This window comes from Rhipicephalus microplus, chromosome 10 (genome assembly GCF_043290135.1).
Source record: "Rhipicephalus microplus isolate Deutch F79 chromosome 10, USDA_Rmic, whole genome shotgun sequence".
NCBI lineage: Eukaryota > Metazoa > Arthropoda > Arachnida > Ixodida > Ixodidae > Rhipicephalus > Rhipicephalus microplus.
In genome coordinates this window covers 36,490,563-36,515,480 of record NC_134709.1, presented here as the reverse complement: position 1 = coordinate 36,515,480, position 24,918 = coordinate 36,490,563, and the positions used below count along the sequence as shown (strand labels likewise).

At 45.6% G+C, this 24,918-nt stretch overlaps 1 protein-coding gene across 2 annotated transcripts in view; it reads left to right on the top strand.

The window, feature by feature from the left end:
• Positions 1 to 3,228: 3,228 nt before the first annotated feature.
• The window catches only part of LOC119180689 (uncharacterized), a 42,798-nt gene continuing 21,108 nt past the window's right edge, over positions 3,229 to 24,918 (top strand). Inside the window, exons 1-4 of one of the 2 annotated variants that reach the window (XR_012886496.1) lie at positions 3,229 to 3,420; positions 8,657 to 8,976; positions 9,561 to 9,709; positions 11,614 to 11,995. Coding sequence is in view for 1 of the 2 variants with exons in the window: in XM_037431816.2 (XP_037287713.2) it covers positions 8,733 to 8,976; positions 9,561 to 9,709 (393 nt within the window). In the remaining variant the exon portion in view is untranslated. The remainder of the gene's footprint in view (positions 3,421 to 8,656; positions 8,977 to 9,560; positions 9,710 to 11,613; positions 11,996 to 24,918) is intronic. The other variant, XM_037431816.2, reaches the window with a different exon arrangement.

The window sequence follows — 24,918 nt, the reverse complement described above, 5'->3', positions numbered from 1 at the left end:
TCTTTCCTTTGCTATGCCACGTTCGTCGGTTTGTAACTCATCCTCGCAGTGTGCTCAACCTCACCATTCCTGGAGAGAAAGCAGGGAGCTCCTGCACATCTGCTGCTGACGCATAGGTTTTTGTTGGTGCCGATGCGATGGGACGCGGGTGCTGTTATCGCAACCAACGCTGAGAAAAACCGAAAGGTCCATAGAGGGACCAGGGATTGTTTTTCTGCTTTGTGGTGCACCTGTGACCTGTAGCTACGCCACATTCGGCAGTGTTGGTTGTGATGGCATACTGAAGCTGACGCACTTTATTACTAGAATTGTGAGAAAAAAAAAATTGGCAGATCCCACATACAGTGGTAATCGACGATATGCAAAGCACGAATGAGGAAGGTTGATAGGTCACTCTAAAAACAGCACAACATTACGAAGCGGACGTAAAATATGCCGTACATGACTTCCTTGTTATGATTATCTTGTTTGGACGTGTCATTTACCTCTCTCATCTATTCTCATCACATTATACCAAATTAGGTATATGTGGAGCTAGTGAAACGGCCACAAGCACGCTATAAGCGTAGCAAGGAGTCATGTTTTCCATGACATGCATGTCCTGATTATTATGTTTGGAGTTTCATTTACCTTTGTCATCCGTTTGCGTCATGCAATACCCAATTTGGTATGTGAGGCTAGCGAAACGGCCACGAGCACATTATGAACGTGGTATGTTGTCATGTTCTTACATCACACACATGCCATAATTATCATGTTTGCTCCTGTCATATACCTTCGTCATCCATTGACGTCATGTAACACCAAATTTGGTATGTGTGAAGCTACAGAAACGACCGTGAGCGCACTATGAGCATAGCAACTAGTCACGTTGTTACATGACACGCATGTCATGATTATCATGTTTGGACGTGTCCTTTACCTTTGTCATCCATTCACGTCCCATACTTCCAAATTTTGAATATGTAATGCTAGCAAAACGGCCGCAAGTGCATCATGAGCATAGCATGTACTCATGTAACATGACACGCATCTCATGATTATCATGTTTGCACCAGTCACATACCTTCGTCATTCATTCATGTCACATAATACCAAATTCGGTATTGTGAAGCTAGCAAAACGGCCGTGAGTGCATCATGAGTGTGGCATGTAATCATGTTCTAACATGACATGCATCTTATGACTCATGTTTGCACCAGTCATATACCTTCGTCATGTATTCACGGCCTGTAATATCCAATTTGGTATTTGTGAAGCTAGCGAAACGACCACGAGTGCATCATGAGCGTGGCGTGTAGTAGACTCATGACTTATTTGACTTGCATGTCATGATTTCCACGTTAGAGTCTGTCACTTGTGTTCGCCATGCAGTCATGTCATACCATACCAGTTTTTCAACATGCCATGCGATCGAAACCACCGGAAGAGCAGCAAGACTATGAAATGCAAATCGTGACATTCATGACATATATGTCAGGATAATCATGTTATGACTAGTTAATTATGCTCGTCATACTCATGTTATGCCATACCGATCTTGGTATCAATACCATTAACGAAGCAGGAGAGCTACAGGTCGTAGGCGGATAGATAGATAGATAGATAGATAGATAGATAGATAGGTAGATAGATAGATAGATAGATAGATAGATAGATAGATAGATAGATAGATAGATAGATAGATAGATAGATACGTACGCTCAATGTCGCCGAAGTTCGGTAAGAAATGCTTGGCATTTAAGAAAATAATACGACGTGGTCACCATATCGGAGTGTCCACTTTGCTTTTTGTATGTCTGCACATGCGTCGTTTCTCTACATCAGCAGTGTCCTTTTTTTTTTTTTTGTACTCGCATTGACACTGTTTTCTCGGATGTTGTAGTTGAGCATGTTGTGCTACCTTGGTGTCTTTAAAGGGCCGGTAAAAAGGCTCCGACGTTTGTTTTTTTTGTACACCCTCAAAAAAACAAAAAAAAAGGTCGGCAATTCGTCGAGCAGGTCACGGCGATCGCGTTTTCAGAATGTTACAGAACTGCGTTTCGAAAAAAAAAAAAAAACACAGTTCTCGCGCTCCTTTCCTGTGCCTGACAAATCCTCCTTTCCCGCGCAGTGATTCGAAGCCGCAGATCGGAGACTTGACGTAGCACGCAATTCCTCGATTGGTCTAAAGCAGTCACGACGACGGGGTACGCCTTTTTCTCCCTGTGAGTGAGCAGAGTGGCGAGGCCTCGCGAAAATTTGAAACCAGCTGAAACGAATGTTCCAACCCCTGTAACTTCCTCAATATAGCGCGCATTTGCGAAATTCTTGCGGCAGCATTTTTTACAAAGCGAAAATGCCTATGCTTCTTCTATAACAATTTCTTCGGGGTTGATTACTGGCCCTTTAACGAACGCCACGAGTTCGAAATTTCCGGAGCCTTCCACTGCGGCGTCTCTCTCAAGTGGGAGGTCAAAGCTCAACAATGACTTCTATTTTGTTGACAAACAATGGAACCCTTCCATTAGTGTGAATATTGAAGCCAAATGTGGTCGCACACACTGCGGCAGCAACCTCACCTCGTTTTTACGCCTATATTCACGCTTCTGTCCCGAAACAAGTTATCTAACCCTCGTATTCACAAACGCTCCTCGACTCGGCCTTCACCGTTAACTTGACAGGGTTCAGCACAGCGCCACCACTCGGCTTAAAATGACACTGCGCTATTCAAGAATCGGAGCAGATTATTGGTCGTATGCAGTTAGTCGCTGTGCCTCGAGACGGCGCTCTCATCGGCTTTTTCAAGTGAAGGTGAAGCGTTGAATGAAGGGACGTTCTAGAATACGGGGGTAAGTACACTTCTCGTACAATGGGTCTGTTTTATCACTCTTTCGTCCCCGATTGCGCACATCCTTTCTGCATAGCGTTTAAAACTTGCATAGTCTGACAAAACTCTCATTCGCCTTTAATGCCGAGCCATGCAGCTACGCTCCAGTTTCTTTTTTTTTTTTTTTTGCAGCTTTGCGATAATTTTTCGAGATATCTGCGCGTGGCCATTCGCAGAAAAGAACATCGTGAAATCACTTACAGGGCGTAGTGAACGCGGTGTTATCAACAAACACTGAAAAAAAAAAGTGAGAGAGAGGTCTGTCGAGAGCTGCTGACGCACGTCATCTCTCATCTTTGCCCCGGCCGGGTGATATAGCAGGCGCGTGACGTCACCGTGCGATAAGCGTACCCAAATCGTTGCGCGAACAGGTGGCAAACATCGACCAAGGAGATATATATAGCGTAGATAAGGAATCAAGTCGATGTTTATCGACGTGCAAAACAGTCACTCCGCGTCCGCGGCAACCCAAACTACGATCCCGGCGAAGAACTTGGGCGATCGAACTTGCCAGGAACCCTTGCAGAAGAGGCGTCCAGTATTAAGTGAACGTAAGTGTGAGATTCGAGTTGCACAATAGAAAGACAGGCTTTTGACTATGACACTAGCTTTGGCAAGATAGGCAATTGATGCTTTACAAGCGGCCTGAGAGTTTCGTTGTATAAACGGGTGCGAAATACTTTCTTTTTTACTTTCGTGGACGTTTCTGAACCCTGCGGTTTCACGCAATCGTTTTTTGGCGAATTAAGTGTGCATAGGTTTGGAACAGTCGATAAATTACCCTCGTGTCTTCGGTCTGCTAGCTTGCTACTTGATCAGGAAGGCGTTGGTTCATAGTTCAAATTCCATAGGGAGTAAACGCTTCGAGTATTTCCGGTGGTGTCAAGCTGGGTGGGGCTACAAACACCCCAGCATAGATGACAGCCTCGAGTCCTTGGACACGGGCGGCTTCCTGGACGTGCCGGACGGCCAACAGTTAATCGGTAGAGGACAAATTTTTCATCTTCTCGGAGAATTTAATCTTATGAAAGCTGTGTCCGTTTCTGTTCTGAGGAATTTGTCTCCGTTTTTTCTTGTGTTTCGTCGCACAAGCGAGTTGATGTTAGTTTTTTTTTTATTTAATGATACTTCAACATAAAAGGCTTCCGAAGCGTTGATTCGGAAGCCCTGAAATTGTGTGTCCCAAAAAAGTGTCCCATAAAAGTTAAGTGTAGGATTGCGAAGAACTTTTCAAACGAAAATTACTGGGCATGGCAGACGTTCTTGAGACACCAAGAAAGAGGAAATTCAGCTTCACTAGTAATTCAGTGTCCCACTGGAAAGTACGAAAACAGCACTCTTAACGCAAGAAGACGCTTGATAATGAGGAAACATTCTAATGTAGCTGCCGTGGCAGCTCAGAGTGATATTTTAGATTTGAAAGCAGTTTGTTAAGGCTTATAGTTAATCGGTTCATTTGTGAAAAAAGAAATATATCGTGTTCCAAAAATAAATCATAGATTTGTGATACGAAGTTTCAGGAATTTTCGTGTACTTGTTCTAAACAAACGCAGTGCAAATACGAAAAAAAAAACATGTTGAAATCTGCGTTGTCATAATTGCATAAAGGTCCAAAATCAAAAAACGTTTCAACAGGTTTTTAATGTTTCTTTCTCTAATTAACAACACGTTTTAATATGACTAGTCTCTGTGGAATTTTCCAACGCTGCTTTATATCTCTGACCAGGACAGAAAGACAGGTGGCACAATGATTGCGGTGGTGCTCGGCTGCTGACGTGAATGTCGCGAGTTCGACGACGGCGGTGTCCATTTCGACACCGCCGTCGAGGTGCAACGGAAGAGGGTCTGTGTACTGTACGTGTAATGCCAGCGCGTGTTAAAGAACATCTGACGATCAAGATTTCAGGAGCCTTCCAATATGGGCTACCTCGTAACTATAGCGAGGTTTTTGGCACGTAAAGTCGCACTTGTTACTACTATTAACCCAGTAATTTGTTGCTTTTTCAGTGTCCCCTCACCTCGGCGACAGCTTGGTTATATGCTTGAGGGTCGAAATTGCTAACTCTTTCGGCAGGGCGGGTGTTGTCTGGCCGACGGGCAAGGCTAACAGCCTATACTTTGGCGGCACCGAAAGCCATTTATGGCTTTCGGTGACGGTGCTTTTGGTTCCGCCCATGCATTTCGACTTAGGACTCACGACGTCCGCGTTAATATTTGCCGATGACTCAAATCACCTGTCACCGCGTCTCCGTTTCATTGCGGGCCTATCGTTAGCGTCTTGTTATCAATGCACGTGTTGTTATCACGTAGACGCAAATCGTTCGGTCAAGGATACAGCGGTCACCGTGGTAGAGCAAATCAGCACTGTGCGCGTGATAAGATCAGTGATAGCATCGCGTGATATACACTTCTGTGTCCATTCCGAAGGAAATGCAGTTTAGAATTTTGCTACATTTATTTTTTTACCCATATTTAAAGCTGTAATGGTTTGTCTTACGACCACATGTGAGATCTCTTTTTTTGTTTTTTTTTTCGCTAAAAGAGCTACACCAGAAACTGTAAACAAGCTTAATTTCATGGTAGTTTAAAGCCTCCTGGTTTTTTAAAGCAATTGTTGAGTGATAAATCGGGCAGTTGTTCATGGTAACCTGACCTCAAAAATGCAGTTTCGAATCGAGAATGAGCCAAATCCTGCATCTGCTTGAAACTGAGCCAAATACATTGATTGATTGATTAATTGATTGCCACCACTCCACATGATTATGAGAGACGCCGTAGTGGAGGGCCCCGAAAATTTTGACCACCTTGTGTTCTTTAGCATGTAGCGCGTAGACAGGATAACCGCTGGTCGTTAAGGGTAACTAACTGGATTCCCAGAGAAGGCAAGCGGGTTAGGGGGAGACAGAAGGTTAGGTGGTCAGATGAGATTAAGAAGTTTGTTTGCGGGTATAAATTGGCAGCAGCAAGTACAGGACCGGGTTAACTGGCGGAACATGGGAGAGGCCTTTGTCCTGCAGTGGACGTAGTCAGGCTGATGATGATGATGATGATGATGATGATGATGATGATGATGATGGTGGTGGTGGTGGTGTTCTTTGGATCGAACACGTGACCTGCTGGTGAATAGCCGAGTATCATAACCGCCGCGCCACCGCGGCGGATATGCCACGCAAGAACAGCATAGGCGTGCGAATGAGAAGGGGTGGGGGGTGGCGCCCCCTACTCTATAGTCACCTACGGAGGGGGGCGCAAAATCTGCCCTATACATTGACTTTATAGGAATGGGGGGGGGGGGAGCAAAGTCTGTCACTTACATTGACATGTAAAGGAGGGAGACGCTGCGAAAAACCTTCGCACCCCCCCCCCCCCCCCCACCTGAAACCGAAGCCTGCGCACGCCATTGAAAAACAATGTTCACACGTGATAGCTGTTCGCATGCCCGAATCTTGCGTGGTTTGCAGAAGAGTGTACCAAGGCGAACACACCAGTCACATAGGCACTTCTTGCCCGTACTTCAAATAAAGTTGTCTTGAAACAAATGCCGATAGGTATGAAAACATAGCACATGAAGCCAGTTTCATAACAAAGAATTTACTCTCCAACTTCTAGCATAAATGAAATTAAAAAAAAAGTATCTAAAAGTGCCGCCCTTCCAGTCACGCGGACAGTTCTCAGTTATGTCTCTCTTTCACAATCTCTCTCATAACGATTCGCGACTGTTTGTACCTATTAAACCTGCCCGTCAAATATTCGATCGTCTCAATCAGTTTATTGGGTGTAAAATACGTAGAACTGCTGGTTATTATTATACAGGTCCATTGAAGGGCAGAGCCCATTGAATACAGAGCCCATTGAAGGGCAGTTCAAGGGGTCCGTTTTTTTTATCAGTAGTAGTTTTTTGAGCTAGAGGGAAAATATTTAGTAGATATAAGTGCAATGAAAATACGATAAATGCATACAATAGTTACACAGCAATTCAAAAGATACATACTAATGCAACAAATCGAAATGATATTCATGAATTCAAGTATAACTGTTATAGGTTTTGTAGATGATTGCGAAGAAGTTGTTTATACATATGAAATTATCTGGAAGTTGTTTATACATATGAAATGATATGGATGCTGGGATGGTACAAGGTAACGCGTTCCAGAGTTTTGATGCAATATAGCTAAACGAGTGTGATCCATAGTTATAAGTACTTATGCCACGTATGCGTAATGGTGTAGTTAATGTAGAACGCAATGAATATGGGGATGTTTGATATGTCAGTGCTACTGACGGGCGTCGAACAACGCTGTGCAGAAGTTTGTAGGCAAGTAATAATACACGATAGTTCATGCAAAATGTGATGGGTTGTATGTTTAGTAGTCTATAAGCAGAAGTTTAGTCTGTCTTTGATATGAAAAGAAGGGAACGCGCTGCTTTGTTCTGTGCTACTATGAAGGGTTTCAGTGTTGTCGGGTAAGTTAATTCATAAATTACTACAGCACATGTGATGTGTCAATGTATGAAAGAACGGTGTAATGTTAACATTGCCCTTATTGGGAAAAGGTAGCGTAGCCTGTAAAGGATAAGTATTTTTATGTATATTTCAAGTGTTGTCTAGTGTACCTGAGTGTGCCATGAAAGTTGTACATCCAAGTATACACAGAGACATTTTGTATTACTAACCCTTTATAGTATAGTGTTATTCACTCCAAGGTAATTACTCAAGGTTAAGTGAGTGTTTCTAGGCGCAAAAATAACATAACTACTTTTAGAGCTGTTGGTGAGTAGTTTGTTTGCTTGAGGCCTAAATAACTTTTTAAAGGCTGTTGTTGCTTTGTGGTATAGGAGATTTTCGTTTTTTTTTTTCTGCCGTTATAAATATGTTAGGGTCATGTGCGTAAAGGATACAACTTTCCAATGTTATAGATGGCAGATGATTAATATGAGCTAAAAACAAGAATGACCCTAGAATTGAACCTTGCGGAACACAGTTACACATCGACATGATGATGCAACATTAACGTGTATACATATCGATTTCTATTATTTATATAATAAGAGCGATGTGTATTCAAATTATCCACCATGCATTTAAATGATTTAACCTTTATTTTCCCGAATGAATCTGCTTTTTATTCCCCATTAATTCTTGCTGTTCATCATTGGAACCAACTGCCTACCAATAATATCTGTATTAAGAATCACAAAGAATTAATTCTCAAAGTAATGCTTCATCGTGGTGTTTGAGTGACCTCGTAAAGACTGCCTCAGGTGTACATGTGCTTTAATAGTGTTTTATCCAGCTCGCTGTATGACTGGGTCTCTTGACTACTGTTTAGGAGAGAATTGTCCAAACTTGTTCGCTCTTACATTACGTTTCCTTTGTAGGGCAGTTTGTCCTTCTAATTACTTCTCTATAATTTCTAATATTGATGTGATCTCATTTGTTTTTCAAACCATTTGTGACTTTGTTGCTAGTGTTAGTTTTATGTATGTATGCTACTACACCCCCCTCCCCCCCCCCCTATGTAATGCCAAGGGTCTTTAGGGTATATGAATTAAAACATGGGTATCTTTGATAGCGACAATTTCTTTCTTTCTTTCTTTCTTTCTTTCTTTCTTTCTTTCTTTCTTTCTTTCTTTCTTTCTTTCTTTCTTTGTTTCTTTGTTTCTTTCTTTGTTTCTTTCTTTGTTTCTTTCTTTTTCTTTCTTTCTTTCTTTCTCTTTCTTTCTTTCTTTGTTTCTTTCTTTCTTTCTTTTATGTGATTATTCACAGTACGTTTCATTCCATTTCAGTGACTCGAGGGCGTACTTCCGTTTCTCCGAGCCGCACACCCTTCTTCTCTCCCTCGTGATCACGTGACACAGCAAGATGAAGGGGCTCGCACTTGTCGCTGCGGCAATCGGTGTCGCTGTGTCGAACTACGTGCACGGCGCAAGCATCACGTCCACGACAGAGTTCGCCAGAGTGGAGCGAGGGGGTGATCTAGGACCGCGGATTTCCGCTTCCTACAGCCGGTTGGAGATGTCGGGCCGGAACTTAGTTCCTCTTGGACAGGGTGGTCCCTGGGTGGGCCAGTATGACTGGGAGAGGAGGACGAAGTATGAATACAACCGTAAGTTTGCAATCTACCTCTAATATAACGCACAAGATCCTTATCCACCGACCGGTCTCTTTTTCTGTGTTGCTTCCTCTCTCTCTCTCTCTCTCTCCCTCTGTAATTGTATATATATCTCCTTCATGAAAATTATTGCACTCACGTAAAAAAAAAAAAAAAACGCACGTGTTCTGGATGTGAGGCAGAAGAAGACAAGAAAAGAGCGTGTTGGGGTTCATGAAGATGGTGATTTCCTATCTACGACACGTGACCAACTTCGAGCATAGCAGCTGTGATGTAAAAATAGCAATGAAAAGTGATTTTTCAGGGTGCCCGCTTTTCTGCACCAATTATTTTTCAGATGTGTATATTTCCGACCAAGATTTCATAATGGTGTTTGTATAAAATGATGTTATTTAAGTTCGTCTAAGTTGTATATAACTTGTTCCTTTTTTGTACCCAGACTGAATTTCGGAACAAAAGCCTCCGTCCGACTATGTGGCATTTGTGCTATTGCTTCGTTTTTCGGTTATTACAGAAATAAATCAAACCTCTCTTTCTCGAAAATTTATTTGCTTTCCGGCCTTCTGAACTAATCGCAGACACTAAGGAGATCAGCACCTACTCGTACCAGGAAGGCACCTTGCTGACCGGCTGGGTGATCGCCGTCATCGTCATCGTTCCCTTGATTGTGCTGATCACAATCATCGTGGCAGGCGTGTGCGTCTACAGGGCCTGCACGAGACGAAAGGTACACCATACCAGGGCGCCAGCTTGAAAGCGTGTGAAGAAAAGAGATTGGTAGACAATTGACTGATCAGATGGCCGACGAAAGACTGTAGTGGTCATGCCAAGTCGAAACGTCAACTTGCATCACCCCCCCTTCCCCCTGTTTTCTTGCGAGAAGCATATCGTAAGATAATTTTTGTTTTGTATATAATGAGAAACTGTTAAGGTTATGATACCTTGCTGAAATACACAGCTTTTTCCATGCAACGCTTTGATGGGTTTTCTCGACCACAGAACGAGACAGGTTGTGGGGTCTGTAAATGAAGCACCATGCTCTCGGAACACACGAACACATCAGACACGGTCGAACAAAATTAAGCACTTGTTAATTTAATCAGTTGCTTTTAGAAACGCTGATATCACTAGCCAGACGACATACGTCACCGGTGACACTGTGAAAAGCAATCCTCTATAATATTTCGAATCACCCAATCAACGTACAACACATACAAGAAAACGCGAAAGTGGCGTTGCCGATGTTCGACTCACCACGAGGGTCCCACGGGAGACGACCCACGGTTCCGCCCCTATGGACCCACCGCGGGAGACGCCCGTTCGCGCCAGCCGCCTCACGCCGAAGAGAGTCCCCAGCATTTGTTTCTGCGGCCACCCATCTTCGCAGCCAGGTGCATGCCATTGCTGGTGCTACCGCGCCAACTATAATGACGATGATGGTGAACGTGCATGAGCGGTGCGTCACCCACGGCTTGGTGGTTGTGAAACCTTAACGTGGCCTATCCACGAGACATGTGTGTGCCACGAGGCCCAGGCGACTTTACAGGGGGTGATGGCGCCCCCACAAATTCACCTCTATCGGCGCCACCTACAAGCGCTTCTTCTTCTTCTTCTTCTTCTTCTTCTTCTTCTTCTTCTTCTTCTTCTTCTTCTTCTTCTTCTTCTTCTTCTTCTTCTTCTTCTTCTTCTTCTTCTTCTTCTTCTTCTTCTTCTTCTTCTTCTTCTTCTTCTTCTTCTTCTTCTTCTTCTTCTTCTTCTTCTTCTTCTTCTTCTTCTTCTTCTTCTTCTTCTTCTTCTTCTTCTTCTTCTTCTTCTTCTTCTTCTTCTTCTTCTTCTTCTTCTTCTTCTTCTTCTTCTTCTTCTTCTTCTTCTTCTTCTTCTTCTTCTTCTTCTTCTTCTTCTTCTTCTTCTTCTTCTTCTTCTTCTTCTTCTTCTTCTTCTTCTTCTTCTTCTTCTTCTTCTTCTTCTTCTTCTTCTTCTTCTTCTTCTTCTTCTCTTCTTCTTCTTCTTCTTCTTCTTCTTCTTCTTCTTCTTCTTCTTCTTCTTCTAACAACTACTATTATTATTATTACTACTACTACTACTACTATATTAGGAAAACAAGGGGTAAAAGGTCCCTATTTATTGCCTCCCGACGCGGGGACTCAGCTCTACAAGTTCAAAGACTCTGAGTAGACACTTAAAATTTGATAAAGTTGTTTCCTACTCCTCATCTTGTCTAACATCACATCATACTCGTTATTAAAATATTAATTAACATATTACGATTACCAAGTGTGGTTCCACGTTGCGCGCACTGCGAACACGACACACGGGTCTGCGCCGCAGCGGCCAAATGGTTACGGTGCTCGGTTGCTCTTCCCATGGTCTCGTGTTCGATCCCTGCGGTGGAAGTCGCAATTCGATGCAGACTAAATGCTAGACGTTCGCGTACTATTCGTTGTCATTAAATGCTACTGAATTCCAGGTGGTTGAAGTTATATTCAGCGCTAACTACGGCATGTCCGATAGTTGTACAGTTGTTTTGGCGGGTGAAAGAGCTGAGGTCAATTGATTACTCGATGAGCACTGCAGTAGGTACTACAAGCCTGTGTGAATCTGTTATTATTTCCTTTACCGCGTGTTTTGCAGGTTTACCCGTCGTACGCTTATCAGGCAGGACCACCACCTTACCCTCTTAACCACTGATTGTACGCGGGGACCCAAAACGAGCCCTTGCGACGACCTTCACCTAGGGAACGGGCACTCGACCACTTGGCGCAATATCTGTGATATCTGAGAGCACCGATAACCGCCCGTTGGCTTCCCGCCGAGAGTATATGCGGTCGGTGCACCGGAAGGAATTCCTGTCTCGGGCATTCCATTCGGTTCTTATCGCTCACCTCTCAGGTGCGGGCCATCGCGGTGGTACCGCACGTAAGTGCCCAGCTCCGCCTACAGAACACTGGCGAAGCGAGAAGATAGAACAGATGACCAAAAAGAATGGCTACATTAGTGAGAAAGTGGGAAGGTTGTTGTTGTTGTTGTTGTTGTTGTTCTCCTATTGTTAGTGGCGCATACCCACTGTGGGGGATTGGCCAAGAATCGAGTGGCTTTGAAATTTACTGTTCAGATTTAGAATGATGGAGGTATAACAGAAAGATTACCGATAGCCTATAGGCAAGTGTGGTGCTTAATTTAATGCATACAAATATTTAGATAAACAAATTTATTCTTAGAATAGAGCAATAATCTGATTTTATACGTATATAATTATGTGGACATGTTAAGATAATAAAACTGGTTAATTAGTCAACCTATTAGTTTCATCAATATAGTCCCGGACGGCCGCGCATACTGTGCCATTACAGAAACCAGAAATGGAAGCTCCAAAAGACAAAATGACAGGCAGAGATAAGTCCATACCAATGCCACGCAAAGGTATTTCTAATAGGGTTTTTCGTAATGTGTTAAACCGCCTGCAGGTCAAAAAGAAATGGTCTATTGTTTCCAGTTCATCACAGAATGCACACAGTGGCGAAGGTGCCTGAGCAGACCTGTGTTTATAGAAATTTAGATTTGGTACCCGGCAACGCAGCCTTGTGATAGCTACTTCTTGTTTTCGAGTGCGGCAAAAGTCTCTTCGCCAGGGATATAATAAATGGCGATATTCTGTAGAGTTTGTTAGTGCTGTTGCGATCCCACCGCTGATCACCAGTTGTTGTGATCCCGGGGTGCTGTGGTAGCGTGGTGTAGCTTCGGGTTGAGGAAACGACCGCTTACAAGATGGGGATACGAAAAACAAACAAGGTTTATGGCACTATTTACAAATATTTACAGCATGAGGTTAAGAGTTCACAGACCACGAGCGTGGTGGTTAAACCTTTACTTGGTTAAGAGCCTTCACAAACTACGAACGTGGTGGTTGAACCTTTAGTTGGTTCAGAGCGACGTCCCGCACTCTGGGGCGTCCTTATAAGCACTGTCGGGCTCCTCCTTCTTCAGTGGAACACCAATCACACACACACACAACAGGTGAGGGGTACGAGCATGCACGGCGCACGTGAACATCCAATTTCGAGTCAAGATCACTGCACTTAAAGGTGGCGCCAGAGAGGCTCTTGCTCGTCGTGTATGTCGCTGGTCGAGGGGTCCCAAGCTTCGGACAGCAGACATCAAACGGTCCGCCAATCTGTCCGCTCAATTAGCAGGGCACTTTGTGGCGGCGGTCGCCGTTTCTTCAAAGGAATACGCTGTCTTTGTTGTCCCCTCGGAACGGCTTACCGCTTCGTGGCGACATGACGTCTCATCCGCCGGCTAGCAGGGACAATACCTGGCGGGCATAGGCATTCGGCGAGTCGGCGACTTGTTTGAGGATTAAAAGAGCGCCGCTCCCCCGTCAGCTCTCGACGCTGGTTCCAAGAAAACTGCGGTTCCAGCCGTGGAAACGCTGCCCGGCTACGCTACCCAGCGACAGCATGGCGCCTATCGATGGCGGTCATAACAGTGCTGAACCTTTAAAGACTTGCATAAGCGTACGTCTGCGGAATCGAGCAGCAGTCACATAAGCGGATGATGGTGGGAAGGTTGTTGTTGTTGTTGTTCTCCTATTGTTAGTGGCGCATACCCACTATGGGGATGATTGGCCAAGAATCGAGAGGTTTTAAAATTTACTGTTCAGATTTGGAATAATGGAGGTATAACAGAAAGATTACCGATAGCCTATAGGAAACTGTGGTGCTTAATGTAATGCATACAAATATTTACATAAACGAATTTGTTCTTAGAATAGAGCAATAATCTGAGAATAATCCGAAGTGGCAAGGTACTGACGTAATCGACGCTGCTATAGCGTCACATGCTCTGCACCAATAGAAAGCAGAACACTTCATCGTCACCTGTTTAAAGACAAATTTTTTGCAAACGTACAAGCCAGAACCTAATTTTTTTTTACTGTTCAATACATTGCTTTGTTAAATAATACTGTTTATGCGCGTTTTTTTTTCTTAATTTCGATAACTTTTTTGCAGTTATACAGTTTTCTGTGTGAAAAGGGGTAGCTATTGTCAACTAAACACTGATAGAAAAAAAAAGAAAAAAAGTTTTTCTATTGAGATGAAGGTCATGATTATCATCATGATCATTATCGTATTCATCATCATAATCATCATGTAGCACGCCAGTACGAAATATTTACATTGGTGCTATAGAATCGGTTGATCAGTTAATATTGACTGCCAACAGCGTGCGCGTGATGTCTATGAATTAGTCACGTCTCCGTGGAAACTACACGAATGAGGCACAATCATGGCGTGACGCAACATCTGTGATGAACAATGAACATTTGTTGTTGTTCCCAGACGAACAGTGAGCGTTGGCTGTGTTGTGTTCGCCTGCATGATGCGCCGATGCGGCTGTTTCATCGTGCAAAGGTGGTACTAATGCCCTAAAGCTTCAACTTAGGCTAGCTCGTCAGACATTTCTGATGTAGTCGCACTGAGCAACCGCATCATAATGCGTACCACAAATTAGCGCGTTTTCATCTTGCCCCATTCGCTACAGTCTTGTTCTTTTTGCTTGACGAAGCAGCATTCGGAATGCTAAATAATAAACACGAGATTGGTCACGCAAGAATGCGCAGTTGTGTTCAGCGTTTCACGCAAACCAATTTAACCCAATTTGTGGGGTAGCTTGACAATTTCTTATGCTTATGTCTACTTAAAAGAGAAACTTGGGTTGTTTGGTGATTCACGATTGTGGTGGGCCAGCTGGTGATTCACTGTGCGCCTGTGTCATGTCTTCCTATAGTCCTCGTGTGTTTTTAGCGCCGTTTTCTTTTCACAGCTTATGTGTGCGTTGATCAAATAAATCGATTGTGCAACACTAAGCATCAATATTGACGAATACGGGTTTCAATTATAACGCATTATTCACCCCGCCGCGGTGGCCTATTGGCCAAGGTACTTGGCTACTAACCCGCAGGTCGTGGGATCGAATCCCAGCTGTGGCGGCTGCATTTCCGATGGAGGCGGAAATATTGTAGGCCCGTGTGCTCAGATCTGGGTGCACGTTAAAGAACCCCAGGTTGTCGAAATTTCCGGGGACCTCCACTATGGCGTCTCTCATATTCATATGGTGGTTTTGGGACGTTAAACACCACATATAAATCAATCATCAAGTCATTGAAGGCTCTGTGTCATTTATTTGGAGCAAAACAATTTTCTTATTTACCATTTCTCGCTATCCACGCGTTAGCGTGCCGTCTCTTGTTTTGCATATTTTCAAAGAAAAACGAGCCTGGTGGAGAATGTAAATGGCATGTTCACACACGACTTTCTTTTGTGCAGATCAAACTTTCGAAACTCGGGGGCTTTGTGTGCTCTCGTTTCTTAGGAATCTTGTACATAAAATAATTCTCTTTTGACAGTGTAGGGATAAAATCATTTTCTATAGGTACATTGAAAAATGGACATTCCTCGTGCTAGAAAAAATCGGGGCAATAAATCATTGGTATAGCGGTCAGTTCAAGCGCACTAGCCCAACTTTCGATTATGTTGTAATAAATCATTGCATTTCCAGCCACCAACAATCTGGCTTATGCAACAAAGTGAAAGTAATATACGTGCCGTTATGACTGAACAGTACCCGGTTAAATTTTTATACGGTTCTGCCACGCACTATATACGATGTGTCAAGAAGACTCCTTCTATTGCATGACATCCACGTAGTGTTTCTTTTCTTTCAATGCTACTTTAACATATATTGTGGCTCTGTGGCAGAACACTCGCTGGTCACGCAGATGGCCTTGGTTTTATCCTCACTGGGAGCCGGAAATCCTTATTATTTTATTTGCATATTTCCCAGTTTTCCTTTCACGGACAAGTTATTTTTTTTCACCACCAACGACGCCAACGATTACGCCAAAGACGACATTTCTGCGAAACGAGCTCCTTAACGCCATCGCGTTCAAGCGAGATTGCTTGAGTGTTAGCGAAACGTAAAGTATGATTTCCTTAACAGTCGAAGATGGAGTTTTAATGGTGAGAATACCCATAAAGTGTTTCATATCAAGTGGCTCCCAAAAAGTGAGAAGTGAATAATAATTCATGCGGGCTAACCATGGTGAAATTAAAGGGGGACGGAGCAGAGGGCTCTGGAAATTTAAACCGCCGGGTAGTTTAATGCGCATACATAACCGCCATATTTTAGAACGTCCCTTCACTCAACGCTTCCCCTTGACTTGAAAAAGTCGACGTGAGTGCCGTCTCTTGGCGGACCGAGTCACTGCATATCGGCAATAATCTGCGGCGATTCTTGAGAAGCGCAGTGTCAATTTCAGTCGAGCATTGACGCAGTGCTAAACTCAGTCAAGTGAAGGACGAAATTCGAGTCGAGGAGCATTTGTGAATTTGGGGGTAAGTGCAGCCTGTTGCACAATTAATGAAAATCTCGTAGCGCGGGACATCGCGATGCGGCCATGAAACGGCAGTCGCGCACTGCATAAAGTTTCCTAGATAATTTTAGGAAACTCTATGGCACACTGGCAGAAGCTCGCGCATGCGCAGACGATTGAGGGGTTTATAGGGTCGAACGGTGGAGCCACGTCGACTGCTACGGCAGCGCACGCAGGCCGTGCACACTATCAGGCAGCAGGCACATTTCGTCATTAAGGCCACAGTTAAACGGAAGCTGAAGCACCTTTCAAAAAAAAAAAGACTTAGGAGCGTATAAGGACAGTTTGATCCTTGCTCAATTAGAAAAGTGATGTTACATTTCTCAAAAGTGAACGCCAATATCACTTTTTGATTTAAAAAAAGAAACAGTGGCCGTGGCCGCCGGGCTTCTGGAGACGCTGACCAAGCACGGTGACGTCATTCTCGGCATGACACGTCATCTGCAACACGAGCACTGCTGAAGTGTGCCCTTTCCATTAGTTCCGGCAACGGAACAACATTGGTTAGCCGTGGAGGCCGTGGTTGAAGATGAGGAAAAAAAAAAAACATTTGCTCCGGGCCAGAGGAAACGAAGATGACGTATGTTTCCACGCCCACACTTTCAGCGCATTCGCTGGGGCGGAGCAAGACGAGCTTTTATATCACCTGTTCTAAAGCTCCTGCTGCTACGACCGCGAAAAAAAATTATGAAATCGTCAACAATAATAACGGTCCTTCCTAAACACGAAGTTTGATTGAATTCTAAAGTCCCTTCGGGTTCCCTTTAAGGCCCAACATCATGCGACAAACGACAGTGACAAGATTTGCTGTAGCGCAGGCCCGTCCGTCACAGCCGCTTGTCGCGTTTCTGGAAAACTAGGAAAGATCGCTTGTCGCCTGCAAGCCAGCGTGACCACTTTGGCAACATGGTTGCCTGCACCTCTGATCCTCGCTTCGGTCGGAGTTTTCTCTCGATGCTTGGTATCCGCGCGTACTTCAAGGATTACAAGGTATCGGCCATCTTTTTTACATTCGATCTCACGCGGAGTGTGAAAGAGCGGTCATATTTTGTCGTAAGTCTCGTTATCGAAGGTCTGTTTTGATGTTTTGACGGTAGTTTGTGACAGTTATGGTCGCTTGCTGCAATGTGAAATCGTCATGCGAAGCGCGTCGGTGGCGCCCCGCCGCGGTGGTCTAGTGGTTAAGGGCTGCTGACCCGCGGGTCGCGGGATCAAATCCCGGCTGCGGCGGCTGCATTTCCGGTGGAGGCGGAATGTTGTAGGCCCGTGTGCTCAGCTTTGGGTGCACGTTAAAGAACCCCTGGTGGTCGATATTTCCGGAGCCCTCCACTACGGCGTCTCTCATAATCATATGGTGGTTTTGGGACGTTGAACCCCACGTATCAAACAAATCAGCGCGTCGTTGTCGTCGTAGCGTACGCTTCTGGGCACCCTGTCGCGGTTAAACCAAAGATTGCGAAAAAAGAAGGTTGCGCGATGCTTTTGTGGCTTCCTTATGCCACACAAGAAAATTTGTCATCGACCAGCTTTTAAACTTATATTCGCAATTTGCCATCGCACCATACATCTCGCCACTAGCACGTGTCTAACATCGCACCGGTCATTCTCTAAATGTTGCTCGCCACAAAGTGTGCACTGTCACTTTTTCATCTTTTTTCCCTCGTGTAGCTGTAGATAGGAACGGCCTTCTCTACGACATCGCTAGTATCACGCGCTCATCTGAGTTCATCGAAGAAGTGTTTGCATTTTTCTCATTATAATTATTTCTTTCTCTATTTTGGTAAACCCACGCCTTATGTAATAACCCTTTCTGGGGCCTTTAAAAATAATTAATGAATAAATTTATGGTGTGTACGCCATTGTTTTCAATCCAGCAACAACGATACCTTGTCGCCGACATGTGGTTGCAGCCGCCGTGACGTGACGGCGAAACGGAGCAAGTTTTTCGCTGTCGCTAGAAAATCGCATGAATGCGGTCAGGTCTTTACAGCGTGAACTGGGCCGATATCGTTCATCCTGTTTTTGAATGCCTCACTGCCGTCCAAAATGAGCACCGTCATCATTGCATTTGGACACATGACGAGGTATTAAGTGAAGCAGGAGGTTCCAAGTGTGCATCTCGGCGCCGGCAAGTGAAAGCTGCCATAAGTAATGAAATGCTATCGAGAAAAAGCACGTTCCGGTCGGTATCTTGACCTACTGCAATCCTGACCTCTTCCTCGTTTGTTTGATGGTGTTTAACCCTCGTAGCTGCACGTGCAGTCACTGTAGAGTATTTCGTTTTTCTTTAGCGTGAAATAAATAAATACCACGCACGGTACGTGCTCATTATTGTCTTCCCCGCCACAGCGTACTTTGGTGCACATACAAAGAAGAGAAAATATACGTGAACGCACCCAGTACCACAGCGTTTCGAAAGAGCAGACAACGTATGCTCCCAAATAGTGTTTCTGGAACTCCATTATTGCCAATGAAGGCTGGGAGGCTGGCATCGCACTACGTTTAGTACTGTTACGCCTGCGAGTCCACACCGAACGTCAATGCCCCTGCAAAGGCAATCTGTGTCAAGGCCAGTGCTCTAGCCCACCTGACGCAATCAACTCAACGACGTCATCAAGCAGCGGTGCCAGTCTGTCACGAAACGCACAGCGAGCTCCCTCAGCCCACGAGCCCGTTGAAGCAATCAGCGCCTTCCAGTCTGGCGATTCTTACGCAATGAGCGGGAACGTCGCTCGACCTTAGTGCAACCACGCGCAGCGGCGGGTCCCAGTTGGAGGATTCTGATATCATGGCCAGCGGCGCTTCTGGTTGGACGTTTTGTGACTCAAAGGATTCACCCGGTGCCTTAAAAACAGCCCTGCGGCGCGTCGCCAGCAGTAGACCTATGCGTCAGTGAAGCCTGTCATTGCTTCGACCCCTTTCGCTGTTGGCGTGGCCAGTGGTCTTGGCAGCGGCGAGTTTCATGGCGCCCATCGCAACCTCGTCGGCGGTGCACTTCGTAACAGCGTGCGAGAGAAGACATCTCGGCTCTTCGAGTACTTAAACTGTCGGCCCCAGTGCCGAATTTGTAACGTCTCTTTTTCTATGCTGTACATAAACCTTGCCTTAACTCACTGTCGTCTCGTCCGCTACAGCTTTGCGCAGATGCAGTCGCGAGCTGAGTAACACACGCTACCAAACGGCTGGTGACCGCGTCGGCAGAGTTCGGAGAAAAGACGCCTTCGGAACCGTGTTGGCGTCCTGCCTTCGTAACAGTACGGAATATCGGCCTAGTTCTCGCAGCAACGATGAAATCAGCAGGCTGCCAGACAATGTGGCCCGCGCGCACAGCCGTGTCAGACGATGTTTTAAGGGTGAAGCTCCTCTCAGTCTAATTTTGTCATGCGTCACGCGTAACCGAGAGAAGAATAGACAAGAAAGAAAAGAAGGCAGTATCTCCCAACAGTATGATAGACGGCGATGTCTCATAGAAGTACATACAAATTGCAGTTGAGTGAGGACATTCTAGATGGCGCTGTACCGCTACTCTCCTTTTGGCTGCTGCGTGGGCTGTGCCTGGGTACGCGGAGAACGAGTGCCTCTCTCAGTCTCCTGGATAGTTACCACACAGTGTCAATTTTTATGAGAGGAAACACGGCAGTGTGTGGCCTGCTCGCTCCGGCGGCTGCTGGCAGCACGTTCAAGCGAGAGCGAAAGCAACCACGGCCTCTTTCGTGTCATCTCACGGCCAGTAAAACAAGCAGTCATTGATGATATGGCAACATCGGCAAGACTGCAACCCCTCCCCCTTCAAGGCGGCTACACAAGAAGCCGGTAATCACTTAGAAAGGGGAGAGGGCGGCAAACTGGCCACTGATTTCATATTAGCAATGAACGGTTGTTTTGCTCGCCGCGAGATGACGTGAAAAGAAGCTGTGTTTGCCTTCGGCTGCTAGCAGCCACCGAAGCGAGCAGGCCATGCGCTCCCGTGTTCGCTTTCATAAAAATTGACACTGTACATAGCGGATAGTTGGTGGGGCATGGACGAAGGAGAGAGGCGGGCGCGTTGATGGCGCTTGCTTTCTGCTTCCTTAACTCGTGCTTCGTCGGTTTTACCCGCGCGCTGTCTGCACTCTCGAACGCGATCAGACGCATGCACAAACGAACGGACGCTTCGCCCCACTCATCGTCATTCACTCCATGTATATGCTGTGATTTTTTTTCAACACCACTATCATAAAGCGTCTGCGCACGCGTGAGCTGCTACCGGCATGCGACTACACCGCAGGCCGCATCGCGATGCCGTGCTCTCCGAGATTTCCCTGTATACAGGGAAATCTGTATGCATGTCGGCTACTGCGTCGCCTATAGGCGACGCAGTAGCCGACATGCATCTCAAGCATTTTCCGCTCTACTGAAAATGTGCCCCCCACTGCGGCCGGTATTTGATACCGCGACTTTCAGTTGAGCAGTCGAGCGTGATGACCACTGGACCACCGATGCGCGTGATAGCGAAGTGAACGTTATCACAGTAATACAGTAATGGAGTATGGCTGCTTTCAAAAAAAAAAAGACACGCATTAGAGAGATTTGAAAGGATATATATATATATATATATATATATATATATATATATATATATATATATATATATATATATATATATATATATATTTGACACCATGAAATGCAACCACATTGCTTTCTTATCCTCCGATAACGTACGCTTATCTGTACAGGCTCCTCCTCTATTAACGCGATAGCATGAAGAACCTTGTTTTGCCGAAATTCCGGTGTAAGCGTCAGTGGTAGTGGGGGCGAAATCAGCGTTGCCTGCGGGCGGAAAGTCGAGAATGATGTGGGTAGAATAAATAATAAAAAAAATCGTCTGTTTGAGTGAGAGTCGAACCCAAGCTTCGTCGCCTTGAAAAATAGTTCAGGCCTGCTCACTACTTCGGACATGGCCTCTGACCTGACTCATTTTTGAACATCGTCTTGTGCTGAGTAGCAACACTGCTAAGCCTCTTCTGGCGGCTGCGCGAAGGTGAACGTGTTTCTCGACATCTGAGATAATTGATTGGTTGTTTGATTGATTGATTGAATGATTGATATGTGGGGCTTAACGTCCCAAAACAACCATATGACTATGAGAGATGCTATAGTGGAGGCTCCGGAAATTTCGACCACCTGGTGTTCTTTAACGTGAACCCAAATCTGAGCAAACGGGCCTACAACATTTCCGCCTCCATCGAAAATGCAGCCGCCGCAGCCGGGACTCGATCCCGGGACCTGAGGCTCTACATCTGTGAAGTGCTGCATGGTGATGTGATGCGCTTCGTTCGTTTAACGTTCGCCTAGTGTACACATGCCAGCTCTCCCGACGGGGCAAGGCTGCGGACACATTGCAACTGCAGCAGGCGACATTGACAATCTACTGAGGGTCCGAGAGTTTTCTTTCCCACAGGACGACCGAAATGCGAATGTGCCGTTCAGCGGGATCCCTTGTCTGCGTGATTTGAAGTTATGCTTTTAATTCGCTCTTAAGGCACCATATCAAACACGCTTGGTTCTTTCTGTAAAATGATGCCGTGTGCGCCTTTTATTTGTTACCAATAAGCCTTGACATCAGACACTTATAGCTGAGCGTCGCTGACGCTCAGCCGAAAGTTAGGAACTGCATGCATGTTGCGTTTTTGTGGAGCGCGTTTTCAGGTGTGCAAAAACTAAAAAAAAAAATGATTTCGAAATGTACCTGCAGGTAGCGGGATCGAGTCCCGGCTGCGGCGACTGCATTTTTGATGGAGGATGAAATGCAGTAGGCCCGTGCGCTCAGATTTGGGTGCACGATAAAGAACCCCAGGTGGTCAAGATTTTCGGAGTTCTCCCCTACGGCTTCTCGCATAATGATATGGTGGTTTCGGGACGTTAAACCCCACATATCAGCATACCAATTATCAACCGGGATAGATAATGACGCGAGCCTGGCGCTGGAACTGGTCCCGTCGCAGCCGCTATACGCAAAAAAATAAAAGTGGCACAAATTCGAGAGCGCGAATAAAGCGACATCCAGTTGTTGTTCTGGCTACGATAGCTGTAATCGCGTCAGATAAAGCCGTATGAGGGACCAACCGATACGACTAGACGCGCATGTGCACTGCATTCATCTCGTCGCTAGATAGCACGTCGATGCCTTCAGCCACGCGATACCGTGGTCTGCACACTTTTACAGACGATATCTTCCTTGGGGACCTTCAACGGAAAAATTTCTGTCTGTCTGTCTGTCTGTCTGTCTGTCTGTCTGTCTGTCTGTCTGTCTGTCTGTCTGTCTGTGTGTCTGTACATTTGTCTGTTTGTCCGCCCAAAAGATACCTCAAACGGCCAACCCTATTCGCAGCGCCCAGCAATATCGCTCAAGGTGTAGCGTTCATAGTTGTGCGATTGTCAATTAAAAAAAAAAAAACTCCCAAGCATTTCCCCGAGGGTGAACATGGTTAAGTGCGAATGCACGGAGTGATGCTATGAGGGGGAGTAAAGTTAAAATCCGTTGGCGACGCTGATATCGGTGTCAGTAACGCGCCTTATATCCAGATGGTAGCGTTGCCTCCGGGACATCCATCGCACGACCCGCTCTCGACGGGAGACTGAGAGAGAAGGCGGGCGCGCGAGAGAGAGGGGTGCGCGCGCAGGTGCAGCGAGCGAGGAGAGCGGAGGAGCGAGCGAAGGGGGAGGGGGACTATCAGCGTCGCGTCCGTGGCTTATTCCGTAGAGCGTCGCGCTGCGGCCCGCCAAGTCCTCTTTCTTTTAAAGATAGAGAGAAGACTGCGGACGCCGCCGACGGCGGTCCGCAGTTTGGGGTCGCTTATAAAGTGTATTCACACTTACAAAGCAATTCTTGCGCATATTTGAGGCGCCATAACAACACTTCGAAGTTTTGAATGTCTGCCTTTATACTAGAAGAGGCGCACACAAGTAACTCTAAGGAATGTAGCGTTTATCGCGCTGCGCTGACAGTGAAACGCCATGCTCGAAAAGGTGTTTCCAACGCTTTTTTACGACGTCATGGTGGTGGCACCTGCCTGTCGCTTTGCGATCTACACCTTATCACCTCCGAGACTGGCGCGTGTCTTTCTCTGCGGGCTGCACGCCTGCGTTTTTGAAGATAACTGCCAGATAGCGCTTGTGTCTAATGTGCCTCAATGCGCTCGTTTGCCTCCGCTACACGCTCGAGGCACTCTAACGCTGCGCCTCCAGCCAATTTTTTGCGCAGAACATCGAAAAAACGTTTGTTCACTCTATCCAGACACAAGACTATCATCTTTCGACTACATTTGCAGTGTAACATGCAGATTTGCAACCAATTTTTTCTCTCGCCTGTACTTGCCATCCTCAGCTATCTTTATCTCCCTATACAACAACGGCCGCGACACAACAAATCCATCACGAATGAAAGAGAAAAATTAAGAAACAAATTAGCAAGTTTGGACAGACGGTCCCTCACATTAAAGGAACTACTCGGACCGTGGCCTGAGATGGATATTCAGAAAAAGGCGGACATCTTCCTGACAGACTTTTAGGGGCGAAGCTCCTTAGGACGTGGGCTGTGCGTCCCCTGTAGCCTGTATGTAGCCACCTCTGGTTTAGTTCTTGCAGTATTCACTAGATGGCGGTACCGTCCCCTGTATGTAGCCACCTCTAGTTTAGTTCTAGCAGTGTTCACTAGATGGCGGTACCGTCTCCTGTATGTAGCCACCTCTCGTTTAGTTCTTGTAGTGTTTACTAGATGGTGGTACTTGTAGCTGATGATGAAAAGATGCAAGATGTTATAAACTAGAAAGCGGTACTTGTAGTAGATGAAAGACGCGAGATCTTATAAAATAGGAATGATGTCACCTATGGCGCGTGTCATTGGTTGAAGGCAATCGTTCGATTTAGTGCGGCGACGTACGCTAGGGGGAGCGATGTAATAAAATCGAGTGGGCAAAGTGTACAGAGGATTCATGGTTTACCAGGTTTACCTCCGGAGCTTCGCCCACTCATCATCATTCACTTCGTGGATATGGCGGAATTTTTATTGGAGGCCAGACTGGATAAGCGCCTGTGATAGACAGCCACGGATTGATATATATGAAATGTGTTAGTGCATATACTGACAGTAGAAAATGAAGGTGTGCTTGTGAACAGTTGATGACAGTGTGAACTGCAGCAAGCAAACTGTGCATTGGCATGGTATTTCAACTGGTTTCAGTGTGCTATTGTGTTTTTTATTGTTCATTTTTGGGTACAGTTGAGTATTAATCTTTTTTTTTCGCTGCAGAACTTATTCGTATGGAGTAGTCGAGGCAATATGCACCTCAACCTCTCCACAGCAAAACAGTTGGAACAGGACAGCACTCTGTACTGTGCGAGGGTTCAGGTGTTTCACGGCTGCGGTGGTCACGCCGTAATAGAGGCGGGACGTGAAAACGCTCACGTACCGTTATTTAGCTTTCACTAAATTGCGCGTGGCTCTAAAGTAGTACTGTCTA